Source organism: Epinephelus fuscoguttatus, linkage group LG18 (assembly GCF_011397635.1).
Source record: "Epinephelus fuscoguttatus linkage group LG18, E.fuscoguttatus.final_Chr_v1".
Classification (NCBI taxonomy): domain Eukaryota; kingdom Metazoa; phylum Chordata; class Actinopteri; order Perciformes; family Serranidae; genus Epinephelus; species Epinephelus fuscoguttatus.
In genome coordinates, this window is record NC_064769.1 from 32,805,545 (window position 1) to 32,818,192 (window position 12,648).

At 42.4% G+C, this 12,648-nt stretch overlaps 1 protein-coding gene across 3 annotated transcripts in view; it reads right to left on the reverse strand.

The window, feature by feature from the left end:
- cntfr (ciliary neurotrophic factor receptor) overlaps positions 1-12,648 on the reverse strand; it is a 348,331-nt gene that overhangs the window by 147,432 nt on the left and 188,251 nt on the right. For all 3 annotated transcript variants that reach the window (XM_049603655.1, XM_049603654.1, XM_049603653.1), the window contains one exon: positions 9,208-9,441. In XM_049603655.1, the coding sequence (XP_049459612.1) occupies positions 9,208-9,441 (234 nt within the window). The remainder of the gene's footprint in view (positions 1-9,207; positions 9,442-12,648) is intronic.

Below are 12,648 nucleotides of genomic sequence, written 5' to 3' on the forward strand. Positions count from 1 at the left end.
CTGTGGTAGTATAGGTAAGGTAAAGGAGGTTGTTCGGTTAGTGTGGGGAGCAGTGAGACCTGGCATTAGGGGAGTGTCTCTGGGACGCCAGAGATCACTGTCTAGCCTCCTGGAGGTGTCGTGGGACCAACTAGACGAAACACCGGTGAAAGGAGGTTCCCACCCGATGACCCCAAAGACATGTTAGTTATCACTGCTCACTGGTCTGTATAGTTAAGCCTTGCCATAATAGCTTGTCGTAGGGCTTAGGAGGTTATTCACTGAGTGCTGATCCCTTTTTTTTTTTTTTTTTTTATTTATTTATTTATTTATTTTTAGAGCACAAACTTCTTGTGTTTATTTGAATATTGTGCAGTGCTGTATTGCACTTATCATTTATAAATACAGTAGCCTAATGATCCTATATCTAATACACTGTCTAATACACACATCGATGCCACTGTATAAGTGGGTCTAACGCTTATCCTGTTAGGGGTCACGGGGGGCTGGAGCCTATCCCAGCTGACACTGGGTGAGAGGCAGGGTGGGGGCGGAGGTACACCAGACTATCACAGGGCTGACACATAGAGACGGACAACCACTCACACTCACATTCACACCTATGGGCAATTTAGAGTCACCAATTAACCTGCATGTCTTTGGACTGTGGGAGGAAGCTGGAGTAGATCTGAATTTTTGAATGCAGGATACAAGGATTTTATGAATATCAGATTTGGATTTTTGAATACTATTGACGAATCTGGTTCTTTGAGTGAAATGTTCCTGCCAAAATGGCTCCGGAGATCCAATTGAAAATCAGTCCACTGCAGCTAGAACCTTCTCAGGTTTATCAGTTTTCCTATTTATTAAAAAAATATATATGTTTTTTATCTTATTTATCAAGTTGTTACTGAGCACAAAACTGGACAACCAAGTTGCACTGTGGCTCAAGTTACGCTTGGCATTAAAATTCTCATCCAGTCTTCCTGACAAACAGTTCAGGTTATGCTTTATTGATTCCTGCAGGAAAGTCCTACTTTCTCTTTAGGAGTCAAAGGTCTGCTGCAGTACTATTCCTCTGAAGCGGCAGAAAGTCCTGGTCTTGCTCAAGGACACTTGGAAGTGCTGCAAACTTGGGCAAAACCCTAAAACACAATTATTTTTTACCCTGCACATCAATGTTTTGACAGACCTCTCTTTCCATTGGATTAAAGTGGCACGATCAGCACCAAAAACTAGAAACGTGGTTCCACCTGGCTTTCATCAAGATTTACTTTCATGGTTATTTGAGATTGAAGCTATAACCTGTATTTTTCAATCCTCCAGGTCTTACCTTCTGAACCTGCATTCGAGTTTAAGACTTCAAAACACTCATTTCACAACATTTCAGCAGAGTGGGCTGCTTCCCCTGCTGACAGCAATAAGACCCCAGAGACCGGCTGAGGTTGACAAACTGTTGAATTAAATTCTAAGGCTGTGTAAATCCTCTATGCAGGTGTTTTCTATTTATCATGATTGGCCGAGTAGTGGGACAAGCATAGCGAGTAATTAAAATGGAAGCTGAGTAGCTCTGGCTGTGCCCTTACATGTGGGGGGCAAATACTTCCTGGTTTAAACAGGAAGTCCCAGAGGAGATGGAGCTCGACGTGTTCACCCTCCTCCATAGCGATCTGTCTGCGAGGAGACAAGACAATTCCATTACCCAGTGATGTAGCACGGGCCCCCTGAGTGAGTGAGTGAGTGAGTGTGGTGTGTGTGTGGGGATACACACAAAAACAAGCTGCCCACGGAAAGGAAATAGATACCAATTGGTGTGTGTGTGTGTGTGTGTGTGTGTGTGTGTGTGTGTGTAAATAAGTTGCCTGAGGGTAAGAGATGCACATCAATCTAACAAGAGAACTCACTCCTTCTTCAGCTTATCCTCAGTGAGGCTGAAGGCAGCCAATCAGTGTGTCTGTGTGTATGTGCATGTGTTTGTGATGTTTCATTGGCTAGGTTTGAGGTAAACACTTAATTTAACCAACTGGGAAGGAAAGGGTTGTCTAACTGCAAACTCAGTGTGCCCGCTTTAATTTTGCTTAATATTTTTTCCTTGGATTAGGTAGATATTAGATAAGGGTAAAGGACTAGTTCTAATTAAATATAGGGCAAGGCTCCAGAAAGTGAACATTCGTCACTGCAATACAAGAACTTTGCTGAGATAAAATACTCTAAAACCGGCGCTATCTGCTCAAGGATAACTTTAACAAAATTACAAGTCAAACCAGACTTTTGATTATTGCTTTGGTACTTGACAGTTTTTAATGCTCTGTGTTAAAAATCCAATCACCCTAAACACCCCGAGATACTGAAGGGACTGATACCATGAGTACTAGACTCGCAGGCTCTCTTATTTGCTAGTATGAAAGAGCAAGACAGAAACTGAAAGACTGAAGAAGGTTTCAGGAAAGACAAAGAGTAGATCTTGTTGCATTTGTGACCTTCTGTGAGCTTTCCCCTTTCCTATGGGTTTCCAGAGCTAACCACATGCGTACAAACACACCTTAACAAAAGCCAAATGGACTTGGCCTCGTAATCCAACCCACGGCCACAACACTGGCGGCTAAGACTTCTGTAATCGTCTGTAGCGCTAAGAAGAAAAAAGTCCACACCGCACCAGAGTTTACATAATGGCACCGCTGTGATCTGAGAGCGGCTCAGACTGGATTTGTTTACGAGAATGAGTCAATGCCAAACCTAGAGGAAGAACCCCGTCTTTTCTTGTGTGATGATTTATGGTATAAATTCATTACTAAGCAGACGCCATTCTTGCTCACAATATAAATGTTTTTCTTCATTACAGATGCTGACAATCTTGTCATTACCATGATGGGAGTACTTCGTCTGGAGTGCCCTTTTTGTTCTGTGAATTATCCATCAAGATTTTTTGGGGGAAAAAAGAGTATTTGTTCTTGCCTAGTGTCAGCTGGCAGGCTGAGTGACTGGCTAATGGGCTCTTAAGATGGGGAGTGAACAGGGACAGAGCTTTTAGATATGCATGGCCTGATTTGTTTGGGTTGCCATTGTGATCACAGCTCAAGTCCATCTATCTATATTAGTCCACCTACCTACCTATCCACCTACCTCCCTTGCTACCTAGCAACCTATTTATCTACCTATCTGCCTATCTATCTATGTACCTATCTCCCTGTATACACCTGCCTATCTACCTACCTACCTACCTACCTACCTACCTATTTATCTACCTATCTGCCTATCTGTTTACAATATATGGACCTACCTATCTACCCCTATATCCAGCTAATGACCTATCTATCTATTTATCTACCTAGCTACCGATTTATCTGCCTATTTACCAAAATATCTATCTATCTATCTATCTATCTATCTATCTATCTATCTATCTATCTATTTACCAATATATGAACCCACTTATCTACCTATCTCCCTATATCCACCCAACCACCTATCTACCTACCTATCCATCTTTTAATCTACCTGTTTATCTCCCTACCTACCAAGCTACCTATTTATCTTCCTATCTGCCTATCTATTTACAATATATGGACCTACTTATCTACCCCTATATCCAGCTAATTACCAATCTACCTATTTATCTACCTATCTACCTACCTATCTACCTATCTATCTATCTATCTGTCTATATTCAGCTAACCACCTACCTACCTACCTATTTATCTACCTATCTGCCTATTCATTTACCGTTATATGGACCTACCTATCTACCTACCTATCTCCCTATATCCACCTAACCACCTATCTACCTGCCTATTGTACCTACCTACCTGCCTTCCTACCTACATACCTATCTTTTAATATAAATGTTTATCTACCTATCTACCCATCCATCTGTCCATCTATCACTCTATTTCCATCCACCCGCCAGTCCATCCATCCATAAATTGCCAATGATGCCCTAACTCTTGCCTTGTAACAAACTTTTACGGGTGCAATAACTTCAGGTCTGCTAACTGACTGTTTCCTGGCAGCCTACGTGTCTTGCAGGCTGACCGTGTGACAGGTCACCGGGGTGACCGGCTGGATATATGACCCTCTGCAGTTGATGTTGTGTTAGCTGGGAGGCTGAATAACTGGCCGGGTGCAGCCCATGTTGTGGTGCTATAAATTGCCTAGCTGACGGCCATTCAGGACAGCAATAGATAGAAGAATGGACAAAGCCAGAAAAGGGCAGGAAAGCAATAACTCCCCTGTTGTGACAGCAAAGGAAAAGGATGTTGTATTTCACCAAAGAGCTTTCCAGTTTTATGACCTCTTACTTATTAAATCATAATGAACTTTCACTGTCCACGCTATTTCATTTTTCTTTATCAGTCTGTCACTTTCTATCTCTCTATCATTGTACACAACTTCTCTTTTGGAAGATAGCGTCTAAAGATGTCAGCGAGCACTGTGGTGCTGGCGTGTGCTTGTGTGTGTCTGCGTTAATGTGTGTGTCTCTGAGTGTTTGCTTACAGATGAGATAGGCATCTTTGTTTTTAAACACCATAGGGCAATAACATCCTGCCATGTGTGTATCAGCTTAGCACACAAACGCACACACACACAAGTACTCGCCTCTATCCATCAGCGTACACACACACACACACACACACAGTTTGATGTTTTTGCATATTTCTGTACTTTCTGTACGTTTCTGTAGCTTTGTATGTATCCAAAGTGACAGACAGAATATAAACACCCTGTGTTGAAATAATGCAAAGAGAAACAGACATCACAGCGGCACTGGATTTTCACATAAAAACACGAGTCAACACGCACACAACTGCCGTCTCACCGTGCTGACATAATGTTGACACACTCCTGGAGAAAGATCACAAAAGCTCCATAAAAGTGGTGTGAAGGTGGAGCGAGCGCACATACACACAGACGGGCTCGGGGTCATGGTATGACGTCCTCTGTTCTTAATGCAAACCAGTGTAAACACCCAGCTAACAGATGCCGCCACAAACTAGAAGCCAAAAGACAGAGGCAGAGAGAGGTGGAGGGGGGGAGAGGATGTATGAGAGGACTGAGAGGGTGAGACGGAAAGAACGGATTTAGGAAAGGATGAAAAAAGACTAAAACGCTGCAGATATTAAGAGGCAACAGACAAAGAGCAAGAAAGATGAGAAATAATCACGAAATTTGAGGTGAAGAGAGACAAAGGGGTGAAGGAGAAAAATGTAAAAAGGCATAGACAGATGGCTCTGCGCCGTTCTCCTGATAACACTTCTATCTGTGTAAAACATAACAAGCCCCCGGTGTAAGTAATAAACACTGCATAAAATCAAACTATCATCATGATGGTAATGACGACAAGTGTAGCCTGTCATGGTGTCGTTATCACTGTGTCTGCGCAACCCTTTAAAGTTTTAGGTGACAGTTAACATAATGAAAAAGCAGATAAAAATAGAGAGAAAGACGGAGAGAAAACAAGGAACAAAAGCACAGGAATAGCGGGAAACAGTGGGGTGGTGATGACAGATTTAAAAGAAAACAAAACTGCGAGACGAAAAGGAAAAGCGTGAGATGAGGATCTGAGTTTCTGTAGTTTGAATGTAGAATTAAAGTCAATGTTGCCCCCCGGTGTGTGCCTCGGACATGTCATAAAATCACCAACTGATATCAAGACAATTACACTCACTGCCAGGCTCGACCGCTAAGGTGTTGTTCTTGCAAACTTGTAATTGACCCCTGATGAATACTTACATGGTGCAACTATCTCGCTCTGCCTCACACACACGCTGCTGGAGACCACCAAAGTGCCATTATGATACAGGAAATTACCACTGGCGAAAATACGTACATGCACACACATGCAGTGGCTTGCACAAAGACATGGGCTACATACATGTCTTCATCGTTCTTTCTCACACTCAATCTGCTCTGTTTATGGATTGCATCATTCACCCCGCTGACATAATCTACCATAACATAAAACTCCCATTAATTCAGTATTATTTCAGCATCCAGTAATTCATCATAGCCGATATGATTAGCCAAACTGTCACACTCACATATAGTCTCATTCATCAAGTATTTGCATGGGAATGTTGCCTCAGCTTGGAACCGAGTCTCGATGGGTGGTGTGCTTGGCTTTAAAATTGCTTCTGTTGACAAGTAAGATAGGATCAAACAGGTGTGGTTTCCTGTTTAGCTGCCACCTTTTCACTTTGTCCCCACACTGCTTTGTTTTCCCACATTGACTCGACTTAAATGGGATCAAAGTCGTTCACCGAGGCAACATTTTGACTCTACCTCAGTCTACCTTTCTTTCAATCTACCTTACTCTGATTTAGACCCGAGGTGGATTTTATAGTACAATAGTGTCAGAAATAAGAAATCTGGTAAGGGCTCATATTTTTCAATGCCATGGGAGTGATGAATTAAGGGTCCTCTACTGCAGTATATCAAAACGTGTCACTTTTGGCACCGTTTTGAAGTGGCCTGCCATGACTGATGCCAAAGATGGATCTAATTTCACCTGCTAGCCAGCTAGCAGCTGCAGCAGCATGACTCCTGAGGAAATTTAATTTAAAATGTTACCTCTTCCTTATGCTACCAACACACACAAATAAAGCGGAATAGAAAGTAAACACTTATATGTGAGGAAATTCTGGCCGGCAGAGATAATGCAGAAGTGCATCCCTTTTTTTTCTCCTCTGCCACAAAAAAAGAACATGAATTCACTGTTGACAAGCGAATGTTTTTCTCAGACCTGTCATTTAAGAATAAACAGGCAGCCATCAATGACAGAGCATTAGTGTAGTGACAGATGTATTCAAACAGCCAAACCGACGCAGAGAGGAGGTGGTTCAGGCACAGATTAGAGGAAGGAGTTGTCACAATAAATCTAAGGTATTAGTGGATGTAAAATAAATAAAATTGAAAACACTCTCATGCTGGTTTCACATTAGATAAAGCCATACTGTTTACTTGAGGAAATACAGTGGAATCCTTTTAATACAGTACATGTTGTAATGTGCAGTGGTTCTCAACCAGGAGCCTGAGGACCCTCAAGGAGACTTTAGGGAGTTCCAGGGATAACAAGAAAAACGGGAATAGTTTATTTTCACTGTTTAATTGCTCAAGTCATAAGCATAGGCCTATATTTTGTACCCCAAAAACATTAATGTGGTAAAAAATTGAGTATAGCGTTAGTTCAGGCAGGACACGACGTTAAACTCATCACACATCCCAGCTACATCAACTGATCTCAAGCAGCCCAATCAACTGATGGATCAGCTGATTGATGGAAGGGAGTCACCTGATACATCACATGATTCCTTTCTATGCAACCAATTGGCATATCTCATTCAGGGTGCCCTATTTAAACTGCTCTGGCCTGCCTACTGTTGCTGCTTCCTGTGCAAGCTGCCTAGCAACCTGCCTCCACCCCAGCTCCTCCTTTTTATGCTGTGTCTGACTTATTAATGCTGCTCTCCCTGCCTTAGGCTTTCCATGTAGGCGCATGGAAGGGCAGGGAGGTGTGCTCTCTCTGCCTTAGGCCTCCATGTAGGCACATGAAAGAGGTTTCCACCATAAATTGATGCCCAAACTTCCTTGGGGGAGGACACCCAGACCCTCCACTTAGTGTATGTCCCTCCCAAATGTTGAAAGAACTCATGCCCTTTGTCATAAGAGTGACTATTCTGATAATAGGTTTCACTATCTCCCTAACTGTAGCTGACAGCTACAGAATTCTGGTCTTGATCATATTTAACAACCTATTTTTTTTTTCCAAAATGAAGGTCCTTAAGTTAAATCTTGTCAATTTAGGAATCCTGGACACAAAAAAGTTTGAGAACCACTCTATTAACTGATGTTCACCTATTGTTCAGATAGCCATGCAGAATCAGGTGTTAAATCAATAATATCAGTGTGGAAACCTTTAAATAATGACCAAAAGGATTACACTCCCTCTGCACCTTTTGTTCATTTTGTTAAAAGCGTGCGGTTTAAAAAGTTAATCCTCACACGCATAAAGACATTTAGCTAAATACCATATTTAACAAAGGTGTTTTTATTCCAATTGTCCTCAAGACTCCTTGTCATTTACAAGTCTATCCTATCTCAACACCATTACTATGCACAGGCTCAGTGTATAAAACCTTCACTATCCGAATAATGGATCTCAAAGGGGGCCGTTGCCAACTCGCAGGCAAATGTGACGTGCCCTTAAATTGACACTCATTGGGCTTTTGTATGATTATTAAAATGCACAGCCATAACTGCAAAATGACCAAATGTCATTTTAACAACTAATCATTAGAGCTTGACAGCTGGCGGCGTCTCCTACTGTAGGGGCTTATCAAGACTCATCACAATTCAAGTTTTATATTCAGCCCTTCAGATGTTATAACTTACTATTAAAATTTGTCATTTAGCTAAAGGGTGTGACTGTGCAAGCAACAAAAATATGCTCATGGCACAAAAATGTCACTTTTAAATATATATAAATAAATATGAAGGAAAAAATCAGATGAATAAATTTTGGAAAGCGAAATAAAAGTGAGATGATTTAGGAAAATTATTGAAACTCATTGTATTATCATAAAATGTTATTACATCAGTTTTATGGAACTTTTCTGGTCATTTTTATTTCAAGAAGTCTCATTTTAATTTTCTGATTCATTCATAATTCACGCTTTTTTCCATGATGTCCGACAGGTGTGTCGTCACCACCTTCTCACCTTTCAGCCAATCATATGTCCCCTACCTCTTCAGACAGCAAGCTCAACAACTGCTACCAGATTTACCCAGTTAGCACCTACTTGATTGGTACAACAATATTCTAGAAGCACTCACAAGTCAGTGGCCAGCAGCCTGTTGCTCTGACCATGAGTGTACGCCCAGCAGGGCAGCCATTACAGAGCCATAACACAATCAATACATGTCCGTGGAGCTTGAAGTCACAACAGTTAATTGCAGCTGCAAGTCAAGTTCTATTTTTTGTGCATTGTTTTCGTCTTTGCTTTGCACATGCATGCCAGCTGAAATTCATAAAACTTCTCATTATTAATTCATGTGTTTCTTTTGGCGTTGTAATTGCATCACGGTCAATTGCACCACATATTTTTTATCTCATTTCTGTTCTGCTCTTCCCTTTCACTCTTTACTGCTGCAATGACCCACTTCCCCCTTTGGGATGATTAAAGATTCATCAATTTGAAATGATATTCGGCGGGCAATTGTCTGGCCACTTACTGCCGATGTGGAGGTAGATGGTGTCGCGCCTCTCCCCGTGAGGGTTCTGGAAGCAGCTGTAGAGTCCATTGTGGCCCAGGTCGACTTCGGTCAGTATCAGTCTGGGACCCTCCAGACGGTGCTGGGCCTTCACGTCTGTCCCGTTCACCTTCCATGACACTGATGCATCGTTGTCCAGGGAGCCGCACTGCATGGTGACATCACTGCCCATTCGCTCATACTGGTTCCTAGCAACTGGAGGGAGACAGAGGCAGAGATGAAGTGTTAGTGATATCAATAGCCTGTGACAAGTGATATATCTGCGCAGTTAAATCACTGCCCTTTGTGCAGACTGGGAACAAGCCTTTGTAATAAAATAAAAATCAGCACATTCAACAAGCAAAATATTGTGTGTGGGGACGATGCTGCTTATCCTGCCTGTCATACTAGATCCTAGCAACAAGATGAAGACAGGAGCAAAGGTAGAATTTATTATTTGATAACTTTTTCAACTGATATATTAAAATCAATGTAGATAAATGGGATTAATATTATTATGCTCATAGCTGAATTCAATATTTTTCAATCAACTGTGGGTATCTGATTGTTTTTTGCCGACACATCGCAGTATTTGAGCCACTGGACCAAGGTGTTTTTCTCACAGACATATTGCTGCATTTTTAAAACAGTGACTATGAGCTCTGAAGCTATTAAGCTTCATGAAGAAAATGTAAAATATTAATTTTCTTGCTCCAGGACTGGCTTGTAATGGCAGGAGACACAGACCAAAGCAAAGGTAGAATTTATTACTTGCATGTTTCATACACATCATGTGCACGTTTCAAAAGTGACATAATATATGAGCTGACTATTGTCATCGTAAGATGGGGAGGATGGTGGATGACTGGTCGCCTAGACGAGACACTGGCCAAGCTGCAGACAACATTGGTTAGGTTCAGCCAACATCTAGTGTCAGACCCGACTCAACCAGTCTCTGGCACCAACCTCCCAAGGAGACAGTGGTCCACCTTGAACAGATTTAGGACTGGTCGAGGTCCCTGCCTGGCCAGCCTTCACAGATGGGGGAGCACCTTGAGCCCAATGTGTGCTTGTGGAGAGGAGCAAACCATGGAGCATATTATTGAAGCCTGCCCTCTCCAAAGACTAAAAGCAGGTCTAGTCTCCCTCCACAATATAGATCAAGAGGCTCCTGCTTGGCTTGAGAAATTTGCATTCGCTAAATAAATTGCAACCTTTACAGCAGCCTTTGTGCCGCCAATTGTGGGTGCTCCCCTGACCATAACCAAGTGATTCTTGTGCCTAAATCCAACCACACCGTGACCACAGAGTTGTTGAGAAACATTAGTTTTAGCATATCCACTACCAAATAACGTACAAATGTAGGGTATGTGCAGTTTGCAGAAACATACAGCACAAACATTTTCCTGGAGATTAGTTTGTACTTAGCCTCTAGAGGAAGGAGAAAGGAGATATATCTTACAATTTCTGTACAGTTCATAAAAAGTTCTGATCTTATTTCTTCCAATCTTTAATACTGAGAGAATAACAGTCAAATTCTGTTCTACACAGTGGCCAGATTTGGTGTCACCTGAGATCTAGAGAAGAGGAACTGGAGGTAAATGCTGCTCTTACTTTAAATAACTGCAAGATTTTTGCAAAAGTGAAAAAAAAAGACAGATCCATCTTTTCTGACTTGTGTTACTCGTGTAGCTTTCATCCGTCTGTGAATGACCTCCCTACTGACACCACCACCGCCTTTGTCGATGGGGTCAGAAAAGTTGTAGGGACCGTGACCCCGTGGGCTAAAGGATACATGTGAGCCTGATGAGGTTAGTTGGCCTGCTCTGTTTATAACTCCCATGGGTCCTGTCATGACCACACAAAGTGGAGACCTCAGATTAACACTAAACGCTGAGGATCAACAGCACAACAAGAAACAATAAAATATCGATCCCCATCTGAGGAAAAACCCTCGTCTATGAAGAAAAGAATGAAAAAAAGTGCCCCCACTGGCCCGGGATGAAAGGCTGTCAAGATTCTTGTCTTGCTCTGATGTCTCTCTCCCTGTCTCTCCCTTTGTCTGTCTGTCCCCTCCCTCCTTTCTTCCTTGTTACAATGCCTCTAATTTTGCTGTTTTTCACTCGCTTCCTTCTTCTCTCCATCTCCTCAGACAGGCCTCTGAACGCAGCTGGTACAGATGTCAAACGTAGTGTTTCATGTATATTTCATGTCCCATAACAGAAACATCTATATTTCATAGGACAAGATCCCTGTCCCCATTAACATTACCCTGACACTGTTTGTTCTCTCTGTCTTCCCCCCTATCTGTCGTTCACATCCACCCCCTCCCCAGCCTCTCCTCTCTGTTCTCCGTCTTTCATTCATGTCATCTTTTTATCCTGTCTGTCCATCCCAGTTATCTCCTCGCTGGCCCTCCCCGTGTTCCCCGAGTCCAAATAATATGCGCGCATATGCATGTCAGTGGCAAGAAACGCCAATATTCCTTTGATCTCCTCCTCCGTCAAGTCACTTTGAACGGATGTGTGACTTTATTTACATAAAAAGTTATTTGCATCTTAGCAAAAAACCATAAAGTTTGACTTTGATGTTGGCTTTGATGATGAAGCGGCTGCCCTTGTGCTTTATGTGACAAGTGGAGAGAAGAGGAGAGATACTTTCCCGCATTATGCTTGCTATTGTAAGTCAGCGAACATTCATGTGGAGTTTCTGAGGAAATCATAATTCTACAGGGTGTGTTCTTGTACGTTATTAAATCTGCAGTCTTATCAAAGTGAGAGACCCTGTTATTAAAAACTTTAATAACTTAGAAAAGGTCCCTGCCTTAAATATTGTTGACTGCCTTTAGGTGGCATTGAGCTGTTGTAGGAGAGTGAAATGATAATCCTCTTCTCACTGATGTCATCAGAAGGAAGTATTTATAAGCACAACGCCCCTCGGAATATTATGCTGAATTGACCTTCTGCAGCTTCTTCCCTCGAATGTCCTTGACAGTCTCAACGCAGCGCTGATTCTTTGACCTCCTCCTTTGACCCCCCCCCCCGGCGCTGCCACATCCCATCCTTCTTATCTTCTCGGGTTGCATCACTCTTTCTCTGCCTCTGTCCTTTCCAATATCCATTCTTCCACCTAGCCTTTGCTCCTTCTACCTCTCCCCGCATTTCATTTCTGTCCTCTCCCCTTTAACTTCGCGTTGTCTTTCTCCTGTCGTTCTCAAAGTTCACCCTCTCCTCCTCCTCTCACTCTGGCAGTCGGTCTCTATCTTTATCTCTCGTCCTCTACTCCGTCTCCGTTCTCCCCTCCCTGCCATCTGCCTCTAACCATATCCTGCTTTGAACTTTTAAGTTCTCCTGTTTGTGTCTTTCTCACCCTGTTTCTCTCATTTAGCTCAGTCTCTTTTTCTTCAACCTTTGTGCCTCTTTC